At 42.3% G+C, this 25,322-nt stretch overlaps 1 protein-coding gene and 1 long non-coding RNA gene across 49 annotated transcripts in view; one reads left to right on the top strand and one right to left on the bottom strand.

Annotated features, from left to right (window-relative positions):
• The window catches only part of MSI2 (musashi RNA binding protein 2), a 451,660-nt gene that overhangs the window by 258,836 nt on the left and 167,502 nt on the right, over positions 1–25,322 (bottom strand). For all 48 annotated transcript variants that reach the window (XM_083479991.1, XM_083480015.1, XM_083479977.1 and 45 more), the window contains one exon: positions 17,306–17,398. In XM_083479991.1, the coding sequence (XP_083336117.1) occupies positions 17,306–17,398 (93 nt within the window). The remainder of the gene's footprint in view (positions 1–17,305; positions 17,399–25,322) is intronic.
• LOC310695555 lies at positions 5,771–11,762 on the top strand. The gene is made up of 3 exons (XR_014520159.1): positions 5,771–6,020; positions 7,178–7,262; positions 11,701–11,762. It is a non-coding gene; the product is annotated as an uncharacterized lncRNA (long non-coding RNA).

Raw genomic sequence — 25,322 nt, 5'->3', positions numbered from 1 at the left:
TGTGCTAACAGGCAGTCTTCATGCTTACTACAGCAAATCTCATTTTTGATGTTAAGTAAATCTCAGTACACTCCTGAGACTTGAAGCCATTTTATACATTCGGCAGGATCAAATGGTAAGACTACTCCAGAGCTGGACGATTTCAGATACAAAATCCCATGTACATGGCGGAAATGACTGGCAGAATCCGAGACCAGGGAGAAGAGTCGGTGGAAGAAGATTGGAAGAAATTTAAAGACTATTTACAGAAATATTGTAAAATTAATGAATGTTAGAATGATGTTGGATAGAAATTAAGTGGTGTTCAGCTGCAATACTATAAGGGAATATGAAAATTGGATTATTAATAGGTAAAAATTTAATGTTACAATATTTTAAGATTAAAGACTAGGATAAACAAAGAGGGTAAGGATTTGCTGAACCAACAAACCGAACTGGAATACAAAAAAGGGAGGCGTGAGGAGGTCCGGGAAACAAGCTAATGAAAAATAAGTAATGAAAAGATTGAGTTGTTTTTAACCATTTTTTTTTATTTTCTTCTTTTTAATTTTTTATTTTGTAATATTTTGAAAATCTTAATAAATATTTTAAAAAATATAAAATCCCATGTACGGCCTGCAGTCATACAGTCTTGGAAATGCTTTGCAACTGCTGCTGTCTGAACTTACGTTGCATTGCAGCAATGGGTCCAAGACCATAATTAGGGAGCCTCTTGATCTTTAAAACGAATGGCTTAACAGGTATGAGAACAATGCACTGGTGAGGTCAGATAGTGAGCAGATCAGCACTACTTCTGTGCGGCTCTCACATTCAACAGCAGTTGCTTGAAGCAAGACGTCTAATACAGCTGGAACTTGCTGGAGCCTTATGTCAAAGACAGCTGTTGCGGCCAAATAACCACCACATTTACTAATTAGGAAGGATCAGTGTTCAAGAGAGGCGATTCCCTATTCCTCTCCTGCAATCAGGGAAAATGCACAGGGTCAAAGCGAGGAGACGTTTAGGTGTCACAGCTGAGAAACACAGGCTGCTCTTAGGATAATTTAGAAAAAAGAAAAAGAAAACAGCAGGAAGACAAATTTTCATTGGAACTATTACTGGTGTGACAGACTATCCTCTTGGCAGCAGAATTCTAAGATTTCAGGGAGAAATGCAAAGGTTAATTTTTACTCTTTGGAGATTACAAGGACACATGAACAAGAGAGAAAATTTAGAACGTTAATGAGAGCAAAAGCAATTATATCACCTCTCACTGCCACTCATATATTTTAGATTAAGGTAGTAGGGATGGTTTCACTATACTTAACCAATGGAAACAAAAACAAGAGCCTCCTAATAATAGCTGAGCCACAGGAAAGGTAAAAAGAGATGAATGAAAGAGCACTTAAAAGAATCAATGTGAGCCTTAACGCCCTCCCCTTGAAATTCCCTGTGTGGAAAGACCACCAGCATCCTGGGGAATGCTCAACCTTCAGCACGAGTGTCACAAGGTCACATCAGTGGTGGGAACGCTCTTCCTCAGAAAGGAGCGGCTCAGCCTGACAATGTCTCAGGCGTGACTGATAGTCAGGAACTCACAGCATTAAGAGACAAGGTCAAATTCCAGAGCGCCAGAAACCAAACCAAAATAATAAAAATAAGTGACTGCCTAGTTTGTGTTGATTCACTTTGCATCTACAATCATGGTGCATTTAATCTCTCGCTGCCTTTTTCTTCTTCCTCTGACACAATCAGCTCCTCGGGAGCCAAGGAGGGGCCAGTGGAGACCCATTGGAGTAAACGAATCCAGATTTTATGAACTGCTGGCAGCCAAATACTCCCACAGTATGGCCTATTATTAGATCACTTGCCTTACGTGGAAAAGGTTTCTTAAACTGCAGAGAGAAATAAATGGGCAAATCTAACGCTGGAGTTAAAGTGGGTCTGCCAAGTGCACGCAGCAGTAATCCATAATAAGATGCAAATAGAAGAAAGAACATATATACCTAAGACATACCATATCTTTGGTTAAAACCTGAAAAATTTAAGAGGGAGTAATTTTCTGTCTGCGAAGTTCTTTATCAGAAAAACAAAGCAAAACAATATAAACCTATCCAATTTTCTGCTCAAATTGCATAATCCATGTTCCAGCCATACATAAATTAAGTAAAGATACTATTTCATTAATACTGTTCTACTTAGTACATACACGTGATTATGCCAGCAATTGCTGTCATTGGTTTTAAGTGGAGATGAGCAAAAACACACATAAAAACCACACACTTTCCCACAAATTAAAAGGTAACTAGACAAATGGCTAACATATCCTTGTGTGTGAGAGAGAAGTGACTTGTTTGAACACTCTAAAACACCACAACCAATTATCAGGAATAGTCTCTTTCCTGTTCAACATCTTCACTCAGTTTTAGGTTCTTCTTGGTCTCTTTCCTCCTTATACCCCACCCCACCACCAGCCAAGATGCAGATGGGGATAAGAGGGTTTTTTATTGTGCTGCCTAAATTATGTAATAGCATCAAAAATCAGGTTTATCCACCCTTTTAAAGAAGGCTGTTAAGAGCATTTTATTTTGGTGAACATTCTTTAACCAGAGCCCCCTAGAGAATGTCCCCCCTTTCCCTGTTCCTAGTGTATTTTATTGTGCTTTCTCACAGCTACTGTGAATAACTTGCTGCTCTTTTCAGAACTGCAATTCCCCTACTTTTATATGCTGTATGCCATCCTGAGTATGCCCTTAGCATAAAAAGTGGGGTACATAATTGCCAACATAAATAAATACATAAATTATACAAACCTATGATCACATCTATGGGACTTGTTCTCCCAAACACTGCATCAATGTGTCTCCCCTAAAAGCATCAGAGGACCTGATCTGGGAAAATCTTGGCAACGAGCAACAGCCAGGTTTTTTGCTCTGCGGTAGTAAGAGAATTGTATAGCTGCATAGATTTTTATTTATTTACTAAATTTGTATGCCGCCCTTCATCTGTAGATCTCAGAAAGGTTCACAAATGCCAGCAGTCAACTTTCCTTCCCCCATATACTCTGATGAATTTTTTTGGCTATTTGGAATAGAAAACAACTGAACCCATAAGCAACTCTTAAAGCTTGGCATAAGTAATGATGCCTTTGTTAAAATTATAGATCCAAAACACCACCAAGTTATTGTCACACAGCAGGTAGGGTGGAGCTATCAGACCACAACCAGCATGGCCCACTAAAAATACAATGCCACAAAGGGTTAAGCGACCAGGCTATAAGGCTGTGCTGAGTACTGTTGAATGTAAATCCCTTCCAACCCCTTCTATCTGATGTCATGTCAGAGCACAAATAATCCTGGCTCAGAATGCTCTAAAACCCGGTTTTTGAATAGGGCTGTCACCTGATTAAAGAGAGCTTGGCTGATAAATTTGTAATGAATTTTACTCTGCTAATTAACTCTATGAATTATATCTGTATATAAATAAAAAATGCTGCCAGCAAGCAGGTGTTGCAGAAGGCCTTGTCTAAGAAGAGGCATTCCCTCCAGTGAGAGGAGGGAGAATTCTTTTTCAAAGATGGCAGGTGCAGGTTTTATGAGTACTCACACTGAAAATACTAGTTATCTGAAGAAGTGTGCATGCACACGAAAGCTCATACCAAGAACTAACTTAGTTGGTCTTTAAGGTGCTACTAGAAGGAATTTTTTTATTTTGAAAATACTAGTGTTTTGGGGGCAAGGATGGACCTGGGTGTGTGTGTGTGCTGGGGAAGAGAATTCACATGTGAAAGGAAAGGAAACAGGGAGGGTTCAAAGGAACTATGACCCGCCACCCTAAGAAAAGGGGCTTTGCACGGCTCATACAAAAACAGAACCTCCCAAATGCCACATTGCACATGTAGTTTAACCCTGCAGGCAATAGTCTTCTCACCAGCAGATCTTGGTAGCCAATAGCTCCTTTCTGTTTTCAGCATGCATACTTGTCCCTGCTTTCCTCACTTCTAAGCAGAAATAGGCAGGGCACCACCTGGAGCTCAACACCCCACTGTGTTAATGGGAAAGCACAAAGGATGTGGGTCGCCTTCCAGGAGCTCATGGCTCTGTGCAGAGCTGCTAAGTCCCCCTCCCCTTGTGGAGGGTTGCTTCACCTGATAAACAATGTACCTATAAATATACCCACAAACACATTGGCACTTCTGCTAGTTCAAGTTTGCATTATCATCAACTACCTCCTGGGAGTGTCGGGCCACAGAAACAACCAGCTGGTGCACCACAATGATTGCCCCTTCAGGAGAAGCATATAATAAAACCTGAAAGCTGCAATATGAACTTCGCACATACTTGTCCTTTTGGTTTATTCATCGGAAATAATTATCAGTAACAGACATTCAGAGCAGCACATTCTTTATGATGGGCATTAACATTTAGCCCGTCTCCATAATTATAATGCTGCGAGCTCAAAGGAGGTGTACCAGCCTCCCCAATTAAACTAACTCTACTCAGGAAAAAACTCACGTTCTCCCCCGAAATGATATCATAATTATTTCCGTGAAGGAAAGCCTTACCTTAGTGTAGTAGTGGTTAAAAGATGAGGTCCTGATTCCCCAACCTCACAGGAGTATTGTTACTTGCTGTACTGTCTTCCAAGAAACCACTCTCTCTCAGACGAAGCCCACCATTTTTAATACTGCAATAGCAAAGGCCCTCCCTCCAAGATTCTTGCAAGGATTAGTGAGATAATGTGAAGCACCGAAGCCTTGTGCACACACAAATGTATTTCATCTAAACATACAGATGCTATTGTGCTCTTCTTTATCATGACTGACAGGCTTTCTCCATGTGTGCCTCTCATCCAATATAAGACAGGTTTCAGTGTCAGAGAGTACAGGTCAGCCAGGGCACCCAAGTTAATAAATATCCTCCCCAAGGAAATCTGTGGGGCACCTACATTGTTAATCTTTAGGCCCCAGACAAAGAAGAGCACATTTTTATTGAGATTTGGCTGGCTGATATTGTTATTTTATATATATATTTTATCCACTGATAGTATTGTTTGTGATGTGCACTGTTGAATTGTCATGCCCTAATACCTTTGTAAATCATCTTGAAATCTAGTAGGTTGAAGGGCAATACATAAAGTATTTAAAAATAAATAAATAAAACACCTCTTCCTGCAGCTGACAGCAGGGATGGCACTATACCAAATTGATTGAGGCTTTGGGGGGTTTGCGAGGGGCCAGGCAGAAACATGAAGGGCGGCAGAGGACATGCCCGTGGCCTGCAGTTCTCCCTCCCTAATGTATTACAATGCAAAAATGGTGTCACCAGCTCTTTGGATCAATATCTATTTATGGGCCAAGAAATTACATGTATGGTGACCTCGCCATCAGTGACACATTCTTCAGCCGCATCTGAGTCACCCGAGGCCCATAAACAAGCTTCCAAAAATAGGACCTGTTTACTAGAGTTAAAACCCAGGCACTTGAACAAAAAGCCTGCACTGAAATGGGGGGGGGGGTGTAGGAGGGGGAGCCCTGAAAAGCAAGATTCAAAAGTGAAGCGCTGCAAGATTACTGAACAGGGCCTATTAGGTGGCACCAAATTGCTATCTCGGTTTTCAAACAATATAAAAAACAAAGCAACTTCTGACGTTAAGAGAGCTGCGTGTGTTCTTTATAACCATTACCAACATCACAAATAGCCTTCTTGTCCTAAGGATGATGCCAGAGCATCCTTTGTGATTCACAGGTTGCAAAAACATACACATATATAACCATGGGTCATAAGGATCCTTCACAGGAGGAGCTGGAAGTAATTGCTTAGAAAGTAGTGTTAAACAAAGGGTTGAAACCACAGAATTGCTGAAGAGGGAACATTAAAAATGTCAGCATGGATGAAAGACATTCACCAGCGCTTACTGTCGAGAAGCTACTGGCCTGCAGATGTCCTAAAGGGTACTTGGCTAATGGGATCAACATTACCGTTTTTGATATAAATTGTATTTCAGAAGCAAACAACACAACAAAAAAGCATAGAAATGGAGTAAGTTCAAACTATTCTTTTATAGTAATAGTCTCCAGTTGAGCATAATCACCAAAGCTACAAGTGATAAGATTGCCAAAACTAAGCAAACATCTGTGAGATGAATTCATCTCCGAGGGGAAGCCAACAGCTTGTTATCATTAAGGAGGCGATGCCTCTGCATTTGAACTGCAGGCCCCCTTGTTACAGCTTTTGGAGAGGCAATTGCACCAGATGTTGGCAGCTATCTTCAGATGGACGACAGGCACCTGCTGTGGAGGGTGGAGGACTTAAGTTTTCACTGCCCTTTTTGGGGGGTCCATTCTGGAAAACAAGGCAGCAGTTGACCCTCTGTACAGTGGGGAAAGTGTGTGCTTATGAAGAAAATTCAGTATATACTTTCCAATTGTTCAAAACCTTCCTATTTTTAAATAAGATTCAATAGGGTTCAGTCGGGAGGCAATACCTCCTCCCACTTGAGCCCAAGAACTCTAGGCTTATCTAGAGAAGCTGAAAGAACTATTATTTCTCAGATGTTATCCAGACAGAGATGGAAGCTCCAAATTACCTAAATCTACTCTTTAAAGTGGATTTTAGTCATAACATAGATGGTAAAACCTGGCTTCTGTAGCTTATGTTGTTCTGTGTGTGCTAATTACACAGCCAATACTACAATGAATTATCACAAGCGTTTGGAGTGTGCCTTCTGAACTTCTGCAGATGTTTCACCCAATGATGACCCTCAAATTTGCTTCACATTTTGCCTGAGAAAAAATTCCAGTGGCCTCCCTAGCAGAAGTCACTGGTGAATCATGCCCACTGTGATCTTATCAGCAATTAATAACAAGGCAGTCAATAGCAACGGGCACTTGTCCCTTTTTACTTTACGTTGGGTACCTTGAAAAATAAAAAAAGGAAAGAGCACTTAACCCTTAAGCTGATTCCACTACATGCTGTTGAGAAAATTAAGTGTTCGCCTCTGGCAAGGAATACAACCCTATCAGCTTCAGCTCATCCCAAGATCAAGGGGCTTACAAGGTCTATTTTGAAATAAACATCATGTTTGACACAAAATCATGATCTTCACTGTGCTAGTGCAGCTTTGAAATCAAAGCCCTGCTAGCGGGAATAGATTTTTCGCTTCTCTTATTGTTTCACCTGTGGAACATTTCTTTCAGGCATCAAGCAGACTGTAAAATAACCTATTGCAAATCTTCAGCTTGTGAAAACAAGACAATGCACCATACTTTAAATAAGCACAAGGTAAGCGACTTTCAGGCTAAACCTCTAGGATCTTCGATCAGTTATCTGTAGATGCCAACACAATTCCATTTAGATATACTCCAGTCTATGGCATACAGAGATATTGGAGCCAGCCATTTTCACAGTGTAGTCAGAACTCTGAAACAGTCTGGTTCATCATCAAACAGGCTGCCACCACGTCCTAGATCTGGGTGGAAAACACACAGCAACAAAACTGTCATGTTGTTTTGTATGAAGAGCACATTTAACTTCCCTAAAAAGCTAAATAGTAGTATGCCGTAACCATACCCCAAAACTGTTTTATTTCAAGGCAATGCACCTTGTAGGGGAGGGGGTTTAAGGGAAAGCAGCCCTTTCCCTGCCTGAGAGTAAACATGCATCTGGGAACCCTAAGGAATACAAACTGACTGATAGTAGTAGCTGCAGAAAAGACAAAAGGCAGTATTTCTTCACACAACGTACCAGGGCAACTGCTTAAAATGAGGGTTATATGAGTTCTAAATGAAATCCCAGCCAATAACCTGGCTGCTGCATTTTCGATCAGTTGATGCTTCTCAGTTGTTTTCAAGTGCAGCCCCACCGAGAGTGCATTGCAATAATCCAATATGGGAGCTAGGAGTGCATGGAGCGTAGTGGCCAAACTATCTCTGCCCAAAAGTGGCCAGAGCTGGAAATCGGCACTAAAGACATCAGGGCCTCCAGTAATAATGTTGGATCCATGAGTAGCCCAGACTACAGACTTGCTCCTCCTGGGGACCGCAACCCTGCACAGAACTGCCATCTCCCAAGCTCTTTGTCAATTCTTAGTCAAGAGCACTCAGGACATGTAACATCCCTGTCTTATCAGGATTCTGCTTCTATTTATTGGCCCACATCCAGCTCATCACCACCTCCAGCACTTCTCCTGGATGGAACAGAGAGACAGAATCTGGTGTCCCATTTTGTTCTAAAACCCATGAGGATCGCTCCCAGAAGCTTCAAACAGATGTAAAATATAGCATGCAGGACTCGCCATCTACTTCCTGAAGCCACTCCCAAAGAAGAGGGTGGTCAATGGATAAAAGGACATGGAAAGGTCAACAAAAATGTCAAGCAGGGCAACCAAAACCATTTCAGGGCCATGACCAGTCCTGAAACCAGACAGAAATGGGTCCAGATAATACTGTGAGTTATAGTCCAGCAGCATCTAGGGGGGCCACAGTCCCCTTATACCTCACTATATGAGCCCAAACATTTCTCGCCTGCCTCTCTTTCGGCATGGAGTTAGGAGAGAAGTGTTAAGACATCCACAACTTCCATGAAAAGGATATGTGAATTTTAGGCCTATAAAATATGCCAAAACTCCACCTCCTGAACAAAACCCTCTTTCAAAAACCAAGAGAGACATGTCCAAAAGTATTTTGAATCTACCGGCACCGTTCACTGCTATTAAGCACAAATTCAACTTCAGGAAAGGCCACATGCACTGACTGGGACACTCCAGCATGACTGTGCGCATTGCAGACTTGTTTCAGATTAAGAGAAAGCTAATCCACCTTCTCTTTAGATTAGCCTGATCGGTTTTCTACCTGAGCTACTTTATCTTGCCTCCCTTTTCATATGAATGATCCTATCAGCATACAATTAATCATGATTTTTTAAAAGCATGCAAATTATTGGTATGTGTGCATTTCTGTCATGATTATTAGCACAGGTAGTAGCAGTGTGGAGTTCCAGAATTGGGATGGGGGGCTTGTGTATCCCACTTAATTGTGGGTCCCTGTACTTGCCACTGTTCACACTGGCCATTCTCTCTCCAACCTCGCACTATTGCCCAGAAAGAGAGGCGAGTGGAGGTTGCTGCTGTTCCTCTCTGCACATGCTCAGTGGCAGGGCATCTGCTCTGCTAGCTGACAGTCCTCTCTCCTCCCCCTGCCACCTCTTATTTAGCTAAATTTTGTGGCAACTTTGGCAAACCCACTATTTTTCTGCAGGTCTGTATGTACTGTGTATATGCTGTGTGCCTCTCTCACATCCCACAGAGAAATGTTAAATCCCTAGGCACGCTAAGACAGAAGGGAGAGATAAAAGAGAAGAAAGGCTTGCATCACAGCATCAATGTTGGCAGCTTAGGTTTTCTTGGCTGTTGGTGCCTTTCTTGTTCTGACAGATTTGGGGAAGGAAACCCAGTGACCAAGACTGGAGCCTTCAGAGTTAGCTAGGCATGGCTTTTCTCTTACAGTCCCTCATGAGGGTGGTGTGTGCTGCTGTGACACATTCCCTAACAGTCTTATCATAAAGCCACTGAAGAGACAGAGACATAAAAATACAACAAATGCTCAAAAGGGGAATGAAATTTGCCAGAGAGACTGGCTGGTCCCCCAAATGGAGCCATGTGGCTGATGCACTACATCCTAGGTCTACCGGAGAGGAGATAATGTTTGCAATTGCCTAAAAGCCTTCTAGCCTTAGACAATAGCATTGACTGTATATATAAAGGCACTTGAACAGGTCATAAGTGACCGATTTATGGCCATTTGCTTGCATGTAGGAAAAAGTGTCATTATACCCATTTCCCGCAGTACAGTGCTTTTTATCCACACCCCTCTCCTTACAGCCAAGGAACACTCATCTCTCAGGGATATTCTAAATGCTTCCCAGCTCTTCTGAGTATTCAGACCCAAAAATGGTCTGCTTTTAAAAAAACCAAAAAACCAGTAACAAGCACTTTACTCAGGATGTTAACATTTTTTTGGTACGGTGACAACAATGTTTTGTGTCATTATCCAACACAATGCATTATTTGACAAGTGTCTTCCTTCCCCTCTTGCCCTTAAATAAAGTCTTATTTCTTGAAAAAGTTCAAAGCAGGATGTATCAGATTTTATTTTAGTGCCTTCAGCTCTGGAGTTCTGGTTGACAAGGAGGAATCTCAGCCTCTGGACATCTTGCAGCACCATGCAAAGTCACTTTTGCCACATCTGGCTCATGTGAATTTCAGGGCTAAGCATGGCAAAGGTAGCCAGTAGCCAAAATGAACAGGACTCCTAGTTGCTCAGACCCATGAAGCTTTTTTTCAGGGATTAAGGAGTGCCACATCATCTCATCTGACCTACTAGTGTAAGGAAGCTCCCTTGATTTTGTCTAAGCTTCAAAATAGACTGGATTCGCCCACCATGATCCTACTGCCACTCCTGGGCACATCCCTGGTTATGTTCCCATATCCCAATATGCCTCTCATACTGGTTAGAAAGATCCACCAGAAGAGGACAAGGATTTGGGAGGTGATGGCAGAAATGGTTAAAAACCATTCCTTAAAGGTAATACGTAAATACTGCCTTCTAAAGTAGACTGGAATAATTTTGTTTCAAAATGGGTTTCTTTTCAAAGTTAACTGGACAATATACATCCAGAGTCAAAGTAGGACAATAAAATGAGATGCAAGTTTTTGTCTCCAGCCGGCTTCTGTAGGCACAGGGGAGATTAGCAACAGCCATGCAAAAATGCACCAACATATTTTCTCCAATGCATATTAAAATCTTTTGGGTACTCTTGATTATTACAAATTCAGATTAAGTCAAGACCTGACTTTCTATTACTCTGAATGCAACTAATTTACAAATATAGTGTCTTGAAATGCAGCACTGAAAATTGTAACTGGCTAACAAGTAGTCAATTTTTTTTAAAAAAAGATTGCTGAATAGAGGAACAATAATAAAAAAAGCTTCAGTGTACCCTACTTACTAAAAAAAATCTACATTTCAATGTGTAGCAGAGGAAATGTGCCATTCCATCTGCCTGCCCATGCTAGAATAAATAACCCTTCACTGCTAGGAGGATCACAACCCTTCTCACCAACTGGCATCAGGCTGAAGCCAAGGTTAGGAGGTTGCACTGCCAAATCCCCCTAAAATGAACCCATGGAGAGAATATTGCCTTTTCTCATGCTAACAATCCTATTATCATGACATCTTCAGAGGCCCTTGGGGCCTCAGGGAAAAATAAACCTTGGAGTGTTTAATACTCCAATGGATCATTAACTTGTTCACACCCAGGTATCCATGCCAAAAGAGGCAGAGATCTCCTGTCTGGATGGGGTGATATTTCCACAGCTGTCAAAAGAGAAGGACTTGGAAAAAGCAACTAATAGTGTGACTTCTATCACTCTTTTGGGACATTCCTCAACACCCGGGATTCTTGCGGATTGCACATATATACAATTTGAAAACACACAAGCGCGTTTGCTGGGTTAAACAGGCCATTGCTGGCTCCCTGCTTTTTATTCAAATGTGTGATGTATTAAAAACATTAACAACAGGCTAGTACATCTTTATTTTCTTTGGCGATTACAGCACACTTTGGCATTCACTCTACTATTCTTGCAACATAAAACCCAAGCTATGCTCAGGCACACCTAAAGAAACAGCAAGTTTAATCCTTTGTTTCTTTTCTGTTTAAGATTCAAAGCACCCAGGAAGGACCTAATGGGACAAAGTTTAGAGAGGCAGCATGATGCACTGGAGACCAGGGTTCAAATCCCCACTCAGCCATGTGGGCCAGTGTCTCATTCTCAGCCTAACTTATCTCACCTGGCTGTTGTGAAGATAAAAATGGGGAAGAGGAAAACTATACACAACAGTGAGAGCTCCTTAGAGGAAAGGTGAGATATAAGTGCAATCAATCAATCAATCAATCAATCAATCCTTTCCTGTCTTATCTGCGGAAGTGATCAGACACCTACTTCTCCTAACAGTCTCTTCCTGCATTCGCCTCACTTCAGTAGAGACTTCAGTAGGAAGCAAACCACTGCCATTCCTCTCAGCTGAAAAGAACAGGCTATCCCATGCTTCTTTGCACCCAGTAAGAAAAAAAATCTGCCTCTGAAAGGGACATTCTACTCAACTATTTATGGCCAGGAGGACTGAGCTAGATCTGCTCTACACTAGCAAACAAGCAATAGTTTTTCAAGCAGCCCAGGGGCACAGAAAAACGGAGCCTATGTGGCAGAGAGTGTATCAAAATGACTGAAGAGGCTTCTGTTCAAATTCCCTACTCCTTGATCACGAAGCTCATTTTGGGCAAATCACCCAGCCCAATAGTGCTGTGATGACAAAACGGGGGTATATCACCAAAATGCAGTTGAAGGAATGTAGTCATAATGAATTAACACTGAGGCACTGCTGGCCAAGCACCCTTTGCTCAAGACTTTAACAATTTAACTGGGTGCTAAATTTCATCCCACCTTCAATCTCTCACTTTGGGATAGGAAGGGGGGGGGGAGACACTGAAAGCCTTGTCCACTTGAGGGGTCCCCCCCCCCTCTCTTTTAAGGCAGGCACATAGCAAACTTAACATGCCTCGCCTGGCTACTTTTCAAGAGAAATGCCTGAAGTCCAAGAATAAGAACAAATGCTTAAGGAGTCTTTTATTGAGTCTTAAAACATCCTCAATCTTTTAAGAGAGATAATGTAGCACAGGTATTTTATTATATTTTATTTTATTACTACTTTTACCATTACACACAGAGAACAGAAAAGTGCATTGATGTACTAAGTTGGCTTGACACATGCATCACTACTTCTAAGGCACTCAGATCTGAAATGTTCAGGCAGCTACAGCACACTTTTTACATTCCCACCATCTTGCTTACACATGGTGAAAAATAGTATCGTACACCTTGCAATTCAGAAGACTGCAGCTGCAAAAGCTGAACACAGCCCTTCTCCTGAAACTCCAGCTACTTTTAGCATTCCTAGTGTGCAGTGGCTTAACCTTTCTCTGCCCAAAATGGCACGTATGACCTAAATATTCTGGTATAGCATCCCAATGCTTGAGATCAGCAACTTCCAAGTACTTGTAAGGTGAAAAAGTAGCTTAGCAGCAAAATATTTTTTTAAAAAATAGTTAACATTTCACAAAGAAGGGCTGCATCTTGACACAAACCCAGGAGGACATGGGAAACAGGGCAGCTGAGGTATATAAAGGCCTGATTGTAGCAGCCCACTGGATTGGAAATGACTCGTAAGCCTAATGAAACAAAACTTTTGGCAGTAAAACAGAATGAAAGGAATGAGACAATAAAAAGACAGGAACAAAGGGAGCAGAGTTGTTTCAGCTTAGCAAAATAAGCTCACTTTGTTGTTGGGAAAAGCCAAAGCCGATTAGGATAAACCAGTGACTAAGCAGAAGTCTTCCCAACTAATTACACAGCTCACCATATAAAGTATAAATTGCAAGTCTCCAAAAATAAGGACTGGGTTACTTTCACAGGACTTCTGGAAAGCAAGTGGTACCTACAAAGGGGTGGGGTGAGGAATAGTAACAATCCCTTTTATTAGCAGCAGCTTACAGCTTTAAAAGAAGCAGAACATTCAGGTCTTAGGATGTTTTAAGTGTAAGCTTTAATCAAGTTTGGAGAGGCTGGCGACTTTTTTATTGCAGTATATTACTTACACACACACACATATGGATATATGCAAATTTTAAGTGCTTCTGTGTATTCTAGTTGAAGTATAGAGGTAAAAGTGAGGAAGTCAGAGTAAAATCTGGGATTCTCAGTTTTATCCCTGGTCTTCCCATAGATTCCTTGCACAACTGTGGCTAAACTGTATCTGAAACCGCAGCTCTCAAATAAAATGTGCAACCCTATTGAAGTTCATAGAATTACTCCAGTAACTTTATCAACATCGAAGGTGAGCTGCATTTCAGTTTCATGTTAATTTCTCTCCCAAATTGGCAAAAGCTAATAATAATAATAATAATACTGACGAAGATCTTAGGCCAGAGATATGACATTCCAAGTCAATAAAAAGAGAATGTCTAAAGAGGCCCCAACTCGAAGGTCACAATCCAGCTCATTTCAGCAAGACTTACATATACTTAATGGAGCTGTGGACTGAGGGTTGTACCCAATTAAGTTTTACTCACACTACACTGAATGAAATTAATGGACCTGTTAGTCAAGTCCAATATCGTCTGAGTAGGGCTAGCATTTAAACAACCCTCAACTCCTGACAGGGTTTCAGTAAATCAGCAGGTGTACCCTGCTTATATTCAAATATCATTTGTATTCATATTCCATTCCCCTTCATTTGGCTGCTTTTTTTTTTGGTGGTGGTGGGGAATCCTTTAGGGGATGATGATAATAGCCGAGTAGCCCTTTCTCTAAACATACTGTGATTGACAATCTTTGTATATAATAAAGGGAAAGTTCTAAAATAAAGGTGAAATGGCGAACTTCTGGATGCTCCACAGGGATGGAGAATTTCATACACAGCAGTGTTCGGGATTTATTAGGGCAGCTACATGAAACTGACCAATCAGTATGGCTAATCAGTGTAAAGCAATTTTTATCAATTGGAAAGCTGCTCCCCATTTTAAAACATTTTACAAAACTACTTCTAAAAATGGCAGGTGGCAAACACATCTGAAAAAGATATATTCTCCTTTCTCTCTCATGGGAGGGATGTCTCTTCTAACAGGATGCCTGCTACAACACATGTGTTCATCTATGAAAGGCAAAGAAGATCCACAATAAATCAACCCAGATAAATTAAAAACTCATTAAGATATATAGACTGAGATATTAGTAATCAGGCGACAGCCTTATTTCTTATTATAAACAAAGCATTGAAAACTGGTATTTTCAAAAAGGTCTGCTGATATGGGATGTATTCAGCTATTAGGATAGCAATACAAAACAAGTGTTGTTTGTTGTTGTTTTAAGGGGGGCATGGTTTAAAAGAAAAAGGGCCTTATAAGAGACTAACAGAGAGAAATCTCAAAGAGGCACCAAAACCCACTAAAACGCTTGGATGATCTCAGCCTGGTTGTCTATTTTTCAGACTCAGCATGAAGCCACCAGATGGCAAAACAAAAATGATTCCTCAAGGGTGCATGCGAGAAACAGGGAAACATGCATGCGGCAAAACTGTTATTAACTTCAGAACTAGATGGAGGAGTTTGGCAGATTTGACAATAACTAGGGAAGAAACATTCAAACGCTGCCATAATCCTTTAATAAAGGGCTCAGCGGGCTGTAAACATCATCCTGCCGGAATCGAAGATTATCATTGAAAAATAAAATGAATGGTTTTGCAAAACAACTATCAATCCGGCAAAATAACTATTTAGAAGTTCCCTCACCATGAAAGGAAGGTGTACACAAAACAAGGCATTCAAAGGCTACCCTAAAAATACAGGATACAATTTCTGGAACTTGCCTGTGTAAAACTTCACCGAGATGGATGGCAGCTGCACAAGTGCAGCCTAAAAGCCCTCTGGGGGCAGGGACATCTTTGGTGTAATTTGTGCAGCACCAAGCTCACATACTCACACCCAAAATAGATATTAAAAATAGTGGTGAATCTTTCCTTCTCTTTAACAGACCCCACGGGAATCAAGAGCTGGCCTGCAAAATATAATAGCACCCCCTTACCACTCATTAAGTTGGAGCACATTCTATCACTAGTTCTCCAAAGAAGCTGTGGAAAAGAATGCTAGTTGATACTTCACAAGGCTTGCACAAGAGAACTTCATCCCATGGCTCAGATCTGTCAGCACCCAAAATACACCATCTCCAGCAAATGTGGCAAGGCCACTTATGATTAAAATGAATGAGAGCTGCAGGCATGCAAAAGAATTGACCCCATCTCCACCCTCAGACCTTTCGTTTAATCAAAGATGTTGAAATTGATCTGGCTTCCAGATACTTCCATATCCTTCTATCAACAGCTGCTGTTGCAGGACTGAAAATAAAGAATCACAGCATAACCTACATGGACCTATTGGTTGTACTGAGGTCTGTTGGATAACATCAATAGAATGTAAGAAATGTTTGATTTCTCTGAGGATCAGCTTATCCAACACCAGGTAGCTAAGATGTATGTGTGTATGTCTAAATATAAAGGCAAGTATACCACAAATATAATTTGCAATTACAAGCAACTGTAAGTTATGGGCATGGCCATGCCCTCAACATTTATCCAAGTTGGACAGGCTCAGAGGGCCACAAGACTGCACTGCATCACATGAATCCTCCTGGTTGTGTACCAGTTTGAAGGTCTGAGGAATAGACTACCACTGGACTGGTCCCACACAGGGAACAGCTATAAATTATCCGGTTCACAAGCCTGGCACCAAATCTAGCCTCCCCGTGTCAAGTTCTCCACTCTATTACTTAGTTCAGAACTTCCCCATATGCAAGTGCCATCATGCTATCCACTTCTCTGCCTCCAATCCACATCATTGCCCCCACTTTTAAGAACAAAGAAAAGCATGCCATAGTGACATCAATATATGGAATACAAGTTATGGGAAAGGAGAGCAGAGAGGAGTGAGAGTTTTTCTTTGGCAGCGCATCGTACACATGCCGTCCTGCCCACAGATGTGACCTGCTACCCAGTCAACTCATATGGTCCACTCGTTTAAAGCCTGCAGAAGAAACCAGACTAGCCATATTTTGGAGGGGTGGGATATAGCCTTTTCACAAAAAGAGCTCTACTGACTGTCATGGGACCATATATTAGACTAGATGTCTACTGCTCCTCCCATGACACACACCCCTACGGAAAAAGGAAACAAACTCTGCAGATCTGCAGTCATCTCACAAAAGCTTCTCCAACATGTGTGCTATGGCAGTGACACGCCACAGCCCTTCTCCGAACAGTTCAAAATGAAAGCAGATTAAAATGAATTCATTTTAAACTGAACAGTTTAAAACAAATTCATTCATTCACTCACTGTTTTACACGCACACACTTTACTGTGAAAAAAACCAAAAACCTATCCTCCACATCTTACAATAAGCAAGATAAAAGAGTACATCATCGTGCCTGATGTGGAATCACTGTAGTGCTGAACAGCATGCTAGTTTGATGGCTTGCAGAAATACGCAAAGATCACCACTTCTCCAACAGCATGAGGCTCTTTGGCAACATACTGAAAGCAGCACTTGTTGACTTGCGTCACTGCTAACACAAAACTGACCATCATTAGAGAAAACCTTCATGTTTCTCACAGATAAATTCAGATTGTAAATTATGTTGACTCATGCTGGAACTTACCTTGCCAAACTGTTCGAAGTATTGCTTTACATCTTCCACTACTGTATTAGCTGATAATCCACCTACAAATATTTTCTTTGTTCTCGTGACCATCTGTAAGAAATTAGAAAAGAAAAAGAAAAAAACAGCATTACCCCAGATTATTAAAGAAAAACAAAAATACAATGCATGTCACAGACATAGCTTTCAGATGCTATCCCTTTAATCCAGTTAAGGGCAAATCTCTTTCCCCATGAAAAGGAATGTACGTTCAATTCAATTATATGAAGTACTGCTGTTTGGTTAAGACTGCTTTGATGGCTGGGTTTAGGCAGCCACCAACCCCAGTGCCCACTGGGTATTTTCTTTTAATAAGCATTTTCATTTTGCGAAAGCTCCCTCACCCCCACTACCTCACCTCCATATAAAAACCAAAACCCAAAATAAGTTGCAGCCAAGTTTCAAACAGTTTCTGTAGCCTGGCTGCTGCCTCAAAAGAAGTCCCCCTCCCCACCACACAAACACACTGGCCTCCTCCAACAATTTTCATAATTTAAAAACAAATCAACACTTGTGTACCAACTGCTCCCCAAGTTGCTCAGGATGGGTGCCTCATCAGCAGGTCTCCCCCCCCCCCGGATTAAAACCTGAAGGAACACCTCTCTTGAAAAATATATTTTTGAATTTAAAACATTTAAATCCCATCTTTTGGCCTAAAAGGTCCCAGCGGCAGCCCATGACAATTATTAAACTACAGATTCACAATTTCTCAAATCTACTCCCAGAGTAATAACGGCCAGGCCTACTTTTTTAGAAAAAGAAAAAGAAAAGAATGCTGGATATAACCATTCACTCTGTCTCCCAGCATCTCCTTCTAGGAATCTCTTAGAAATGTCAGCTGTAGTACAGGTATGACTCTGAAGGAATGAAAAGAGCAGTGCTACACAGGCTTCCCTGCTCAAAAAAGGTGCATCTGATATGGTAGGGATGGGGCCTGTGGCCCTTCAGATGTTGCTGGGACAGGATTGTCAATAGTCAGGAGTGATGGGAGCTGCAGTCCCAACACATCTGGACTTGACTACAGTTTGCCCCATACAGGAACAAGGGTTTAATTTTTCAACATGCACTTCAAACCCTCTCATGTCACATTGGTGTGCTCCAGCGCACAGCCTGGGAATTATCAGCATGAGTGCCCACTTTTTTTTATTACTACAACAACTATGAAGCACATTAGCAGATGGCCAGTGAGCTTCTTGGCTGAGCAAGAATTTGAACTCAGTCCGTATCAGTACTCTTGACTGCTACACCTTACTAGTTCTGACAATGGGCTGGTCTATTGTACATGCAGTAGAATGAAGTGCGAACGAGGTCGTAAAATGCACAGACAGGTACAATAATGAATATTCCACATTGCCCCGGGGCAGAGAGAGACCCTAGCAATTAGGATAGTTCTCCCTGTTGCACATGTTTTATACTCGGACATCCAAAAATAGAAGAAAGCCTTGTCAAAAGTAGTCAGTATATTCAAAGTGCTGCACAAATGCTAACCAACAGAAGGGACCCAGAGCACTGCCTGTAAGAGGAACATGGGTGGGCAGACATACTTTTAGTAGCTCTTGAAAACCACAAGAGGGATATACAGTGTTCGAAACTCGCATTGTTCTAGGCACATTTTGCGACAGGGAATTTCATCAGTGCAAGCAGTTTCCGAGCTCTGGGCGCAGTACTGCGCCTAAGATTTCAGATTAAAACTGCAGAGTGGAAGGAAAGGAGGACTTTTTTTGGCCTCCCCACTTCCAGCTACTCTCTGTAGACTGGAGAAGAGACCCTCTTAAGAATACTAGGGAGTTGAGAAGGGGAAGGACTAGAGCATGTGAAAAATGAACGTAATATTTTAGCTCCAGTTCATTCATTTTCAGCTTTGTATTATTGCTATAAAAAGTGCACCTAGGCATTCCGTTGTTGCGTCCATAACCTAGGTTTAAGGTGCCATTTAGCTCCTAGCTTTCATATCTCGGTTTCTAACACTGGGGTGGGGAGCCTGTATAGCTACTGACACAATGGATAAGGTCCATAAAGCTAAGGTAAAACATAAATTTTGAGGGGAAACTCTCCAAGTTGTCTCCAGTGTTGGTCCTACTCAGCTTAAAACCACTGAAATTAATGGACATGACTAACTTGGGCCTATTCAAAGTAGAATATAGTTGGATACAACTCTCTAATCCCAACACTCTCTCACCCTTTTGAATGCTGAAGGGTCTACATACAGGGGATGAAAATGGATTAAAACTGAGGTAAATTATTTTCCGAAGAATATTTGTGAGGAGAGGAAAAACTTCTAAAGACAGTTCCTCATCATGTTGTTCAGACAGTGGTGAAAAGAGAAGCAAGGGGAGGGCCCTCAAGGCACACAGGCTGAGGACAGGGGCTGCTGAATGGCTCTTTGAAGCCCCCGCATGCCGCTCTGCAGAAGCCACACGCATGACTGTGCACAGACCACAAAGAGCTTCCAAGCTTGGCGAGGCAGGAGGGAAAGAATAGAGCAGGTTGGAAAGAACAATAAAGACTTCACCCGAGATCACAAAAGATTTGCATTAAAAAAATCTTAACAGGTGTCCAAAACAACTTGGAGTGCCTTTTGGCCACAGCAGCAAATGTGTTGTGACTTGCGCTGCACGCGGGAGCATTCTGTTACTCTGAGGATCAATTAAAAACTAATTTTAGTGAGATCGTGTTGTGTGTGGCTTAGGCAGCTCAGAGTGGGAGGCATTCAAGAGAAGCAACAAGGGGAAAATTACGCCTTGGCTGCAAACAGTGCTGCTAGAAGACATTAGCTGCGACAGAAGCTCACAAACTTTCCCTAGCTGAGCTGAGGATGCTCTTCACTTCAGGAGTCAGAAAAGGGTTTACAGGACAAGGAGAATACACACACGCGGTAACCCCAGCACCTCGGTCCTGAACGCAAGAGCTTTCAGGTGAGGGACAACAAGTCATACCACAGTCACACCCTGACAAATTTGCAAGGAACCAGAGCATGGAGGTCTGGGTGAGCTCTGACCCACCTCCAAAAAAAAAAAAAGGTTCAACGTGCTTCCATCACCTATGAATGTAAGACACTGCATGTGATGGTGGAGGAGGGACAGATGTCTCCATTCCTCCTCCACCAGCCTACTTGGTTGTCCATACTACTAGCCACAGAGGAAGGAATACAAAGCTGGATCATGGGGGAAGGAGGGATCACTTCAACTCTCCAATGCTAATCTGCACGCTAGAAGGCAACGTTTTTCTTAGCCTGGCCTACCAGCAGGGAACCACAGACAGCAAACGTTGTTGTTGTTGTTCTTGTTGTTCCTAAACTTTTGTAAGCTTATTTGCAATAGCTGGGTGAGGTGCATACACAAGCAACGCTGGTTCTGATTCATCACCTTCAACTTTCTGGGAGGAAACCACACTACCCTTTGTCCTTGGCTCCAAAAACCCAGTGATGGGCCAAAAGGTTGCTGTCCCAGGATTATTGCCTGCATCAACAGGTCCAAAGATTTCTTCTGTTTTTCTTGAACCTACCCATGCATTTTGCTTTTATCATAATATTAGAAATGTAATCTGATTTAGATCTAAAAAGAATGGCAATTTGTAGATTGGTTCTCCTGTCAGCACAGGAAACAGACTGCAAGAAAACCAAGAGGGCAGCTGTGATCTGGGTACGCAAAGATCTGAAGACCCACTCTCTATGTCCAATTGGCAGGCATGCCCAATCTCAGCAACGGCAAGGCCTAGAATCCATGGCTCTGTGGTGTGATGAGCCTCCAAGGCTCTAATATGGACACTGGGCACTGACAAATCCCCAAGAATGGGTTTGACTCCTAACACTCCAAGTGTCCATTGGCTCTCCTCAACAGCAAGGATTCTAAAGACTTCCTGTTTAGGCTAGAACTTGTCTGGGTAATAAAAGCCTTTCCTGGGTGACTTGGCCTGGCCTATCACAACTCTGATACTCCCGTTCAAAATGCACATAACATTATATAGAGAAGACATGCATGCAGTTTTCAACAAATTCCAATTAAACCAAACTTGCAATTAAGTCTACAAAGTTTACCAGTCCAGGAAAATAAGAAGGAAGGAAACATGTATTATATAGTTCCCACTAGGAGCATTTCAATGGTCTCAATGGCGGGGGCATAAGACTTTTTACAGGTTTTTTCCTGCCTGTCTGGAGCCAACCTTTACTTTCCACAAGCAACCATGCATGGGGATATTTATTAGCTTGATTTTGCTACAAATTGGGCCCTTCTTATACATACTGTAAAGTGAAAAGTGCTGAAAATGTACCTGTCATACTTGGCAACTTTCCAATGATGGACACACACCCGAGTACACCAAAAATGGCAGAAAGTTAAGATTCCAGGCAAATTCTGACCTTGCAGAGCAAACTGATAGTATTCAATGAGAGGAAGAAAGAACAGGGTTGCAACCTTTAACTGATTAATTGGTTAGAATTAATTAATCAAACAAAACAGACTAAAAAGGCATCCCTAATAAAACTGGGTAACAACTTTAAAAAAAGTTTATTAATTTAACTAATACTAATTAAAGCTGTGAATGGCAGGCAGGCACCATCTTAGAAGAGGCATTCCTCCTTCCATCTCACCGAGGAGGGAATGCCTCTCTTAGGATGGCATGAACTATGGAATATATATGCACAATCTAAAAACATTATTTCCTTCCTACCTGAGACAGCTTAATGCAAATTTATGCAGATTTAAATTGATTAAAATAATTTGATTAAATGACGATTTTTTAAAATCAGATGACAGCCCTAGTTACTGAGCTAACAGCTTCAGTGAAACTCCATATGGCCCCTCTATATATTCTTGGGAGTCCCCATAATCACATTCCCCTCCAGTGCAGCAGCCAAAAAGAGAGAAAGAAAATCCCAGACAGAGCTAGGGAAAGGAAAGAGCATGTATTTATCAAAAAGCTGCTGACATACCAAGTTGGCCTGGAAGACAATGGCTTATTAAAAAGGAAGTTGTAAGCTCTAGGCACTTACAAGTAAAGACAAGAAGCCAGGATGCAAACATTTCACAAAGAACAAAAGTTGCAGCAGTCAGTACCACAATATACTATCCTGACCTGGTGGTGGAAGGAGGAGCTGGAGGCTGTGGCATAAGAGGAGAGAACAGGAGGCTGATTTCCCCCCACCAAAGCACAGGGGGAGATGCAAGAGACCACTTTCCCTTTAATGACTAAGTGCCCTCCTCCATCCACAGAGCTTGAAGGACACCAGAGGTTGGAGGGAGGGACTTGGTGGGGGACAGGAAGCAGAAAATCCACCAGCTGTACAAGTGCATCAGCAGCCATGGGACCAAAGATCCCTGGCTGGAGAGAAGGGATGTGCATTGATACTATGATCAGAGCTTATTGGAAGCAAGGATTCATTCCCCACACCCCACCTGAAGTTTTCCTCTGAGCTGCATGGAAGAGAGGGGAAGGTGGAGCATGTGAGCCCAATGCAGCAGTTCCATGGAGCACCAAAGCTTGCTCTAGTACTATGTGTGAACATAGTTGGTGCCTCTGTGCATGTGCAGAGAACCTTTCAAAAACCAGTGCCGGAGCCAGCCTCTGTGCACCTGAGATTGATGGGAAAGACTTCCAGCAAGCATCTAAGCCCCAGAACATTCTCACAGTCCTAACACTGCATCTACCCCTAATATCTGAAAAATAATAATACTGAATTGGGAATGCTAAGAGGCGCCACTGGACAACGAGGGACAGAATTGCTGGGATGTAGCCATGATCAACGAGGGACAGAACGAGAGAGAGAAATGTTGGGATGTAGCCATGATCAAAAGCCTTCTTAGATTTTCAGTATTGCCATACACAACCCATGCCTCCCCAAAGAACCCCAGGCAGAGCATGGAACAAATTAAACACCAGTCCAATTTCAAATGTTCACCCCTTTTCCCTAAACTGCAAGCCTAACTATCTTTCAGTGACTTAATTCACTCTATTTTAAATAAAATCACCCTAAAACCGAGCAGCATTAAAATTCAATTATTCCTCTCCTGGCTGCAATCCACGGCTCTACAATTGAAGTCCAAGCATATATTTTGCTGTAGAAAATTGTCATTTACAAATAAGAACTGGCTGAAGCAGCCTTGTAACTAAAGCATTTGCAGGCCTGTCAGGGGGCCTTTTGCACGCCAGTGTTTGATTTAATATGGGGCCAAGCATTGTGTCACAGAGGAGGGGGGGAGAACAGGGGAAAGGAGGGGGAGAGGCAATTATTCTGAGGGGGGGTGTGTGTGTGTGTGTGTACACATATGCAATTATCAATTTGATATGCAACATCTCAAAAAATGAAAGAAGGGGAGGAAGGAAAGTGACTTCCTTTCGGAAACTGAGAAGGAAGGGGGGAAGCTGGGGGGACATCACTTTGCCTCAGTGACTTTGGTCAAAGAAATATTGGTAATGACAAGGAAACGCACAGCAACAACATTTTAATGCTTGGAGATGCATTGCGAGGCAGGAAATTGTTTCAGAAAGCAGCTCTTTGGCGCAAAAAAACGGAAAGCACAAAATTAAGTCTCACTGTGGCAATCTATGTTTTCCTGAAAAGACAGTTCAATTGCTTCGTTATACATGTTCCCCTCCATGAGGGAATAAAAGTCATTTGTTGCCTTAGCAATTCTTTCCACCATGACAGGCTTAAGCAGATGTCAGCGCCCTCCTCCTCTTCCCCGAGTGCAAACCACGGCCACCACGCAACACCATGCCACCCAGTGATGCCACAAACCCAAGCCCTCCCTGAACATTTCAACCTTTTGACTTTGTTCTGAATCGGAGATAAGGAGGTGACCAACTGAGGGGAGGGTGGGAGGAAGGCAAGCTAGAGTGTGGTGATTTTTTAATTTATAAATAAAGTCAACACATGAAACAGCTTCCTTGCATTCCAGCCTTAATCATTCTGATACATACTTATTCGGGTGGCTGCTTATGCAAAATAAAAATAAAAATAAGAGAGTCAGATTTTGCACAAAATTTGCATATGCTTAGAAGTATAGATGCACGTTTAGAATTAATCACTGTAATTTAAACAACACATTTTCATCATAGCAGGAAATAATCATGTAATGAGGGGCTAACTGTTGACAGGTAACTCCAAGGCCACTGCTCCCTTATCACGGTTCCTTGTATTTAAACCGGACTCGGACTGGCCAGCCCTTCAAAGAGGAGACACCTCCAAATCAAAGAGAGTCACCTGTAAAAGGGGATACCCACACACCCTGGAAGTCCTCTAAAAACAGGGAGTCTGTGCCAGTGACATAGCATGGGGGTGGGGTGGCCACAGGGGCGGTTTCCCCAGGTGAAAAAATGGTTTATGTTTCGAGGACCCGATCCCCGCTTGGGGAATGAAGACACGTGGACACAGTATAGTAGGTTAATGGGCAAGAAAAGGCCACAACTTTATTGATTACAGCATGTGAGAAGGTATTGGCTTAGGCATTGGACCACAGACAATTTGACTCCACCCACTCGGAGAGGGGTGAGTCTGATGAGGGGTTAACCACCAGTAGGGGGAGCCTGTTGATGCAAATACAACTATAGGCTCTCCCCTGATGGAGGCATGGCGCGCAAGCAACAGAGGAGGGAGAAAGGTTGTTTTCTGCTGCTCCAGAGAAGCGGACACGGAGCAATGGATCCAAACTACAAGAAAGAAGATTCCACCTAAACATTAGGAAGAACTTCCTGACAGTAAGAGCTGTTCGACAGTGGAATTTGCTGCCAAGGAGTGTGGTGGAGTCTCCTTCTTTGGAGGTCTTTAAGCAGAGGCTTGACAACCATATGTCAGGAGTGCTCTGATGGTGTTTCCTGCCTGGCAGGGGGTTGGACTCGATGGCCCTTGTGGTCTCTTCCAACTCTATGATTCTATGATTCTATGAGCAGGAATCGTCTCCCGCTCACAACCCCTCCCCTCCGGAAGGAGGAGAGGCTTTGGGGCACAATACAGCTGTGCACTTCCATCACTGGGCTCCAT

The sequence above is a fragment of the Podarcis liolepis genome, assembly GCF_965112155.1.
Source record: "Podarcis liolepis genome assembly, chromosome: 16".
Classification (NCBI taxonomy): domain Eukaryota; kingdom Metazoa; phylum Chordata; class Lepidosauria; order Squamata; family Lacertidae; genus Podarcis; species Podarcis liolepis.
Note: the sequence above shows the minus strand (reverse complement) of the source record. Positions and strands in the feature narration are given on the sequence as shown.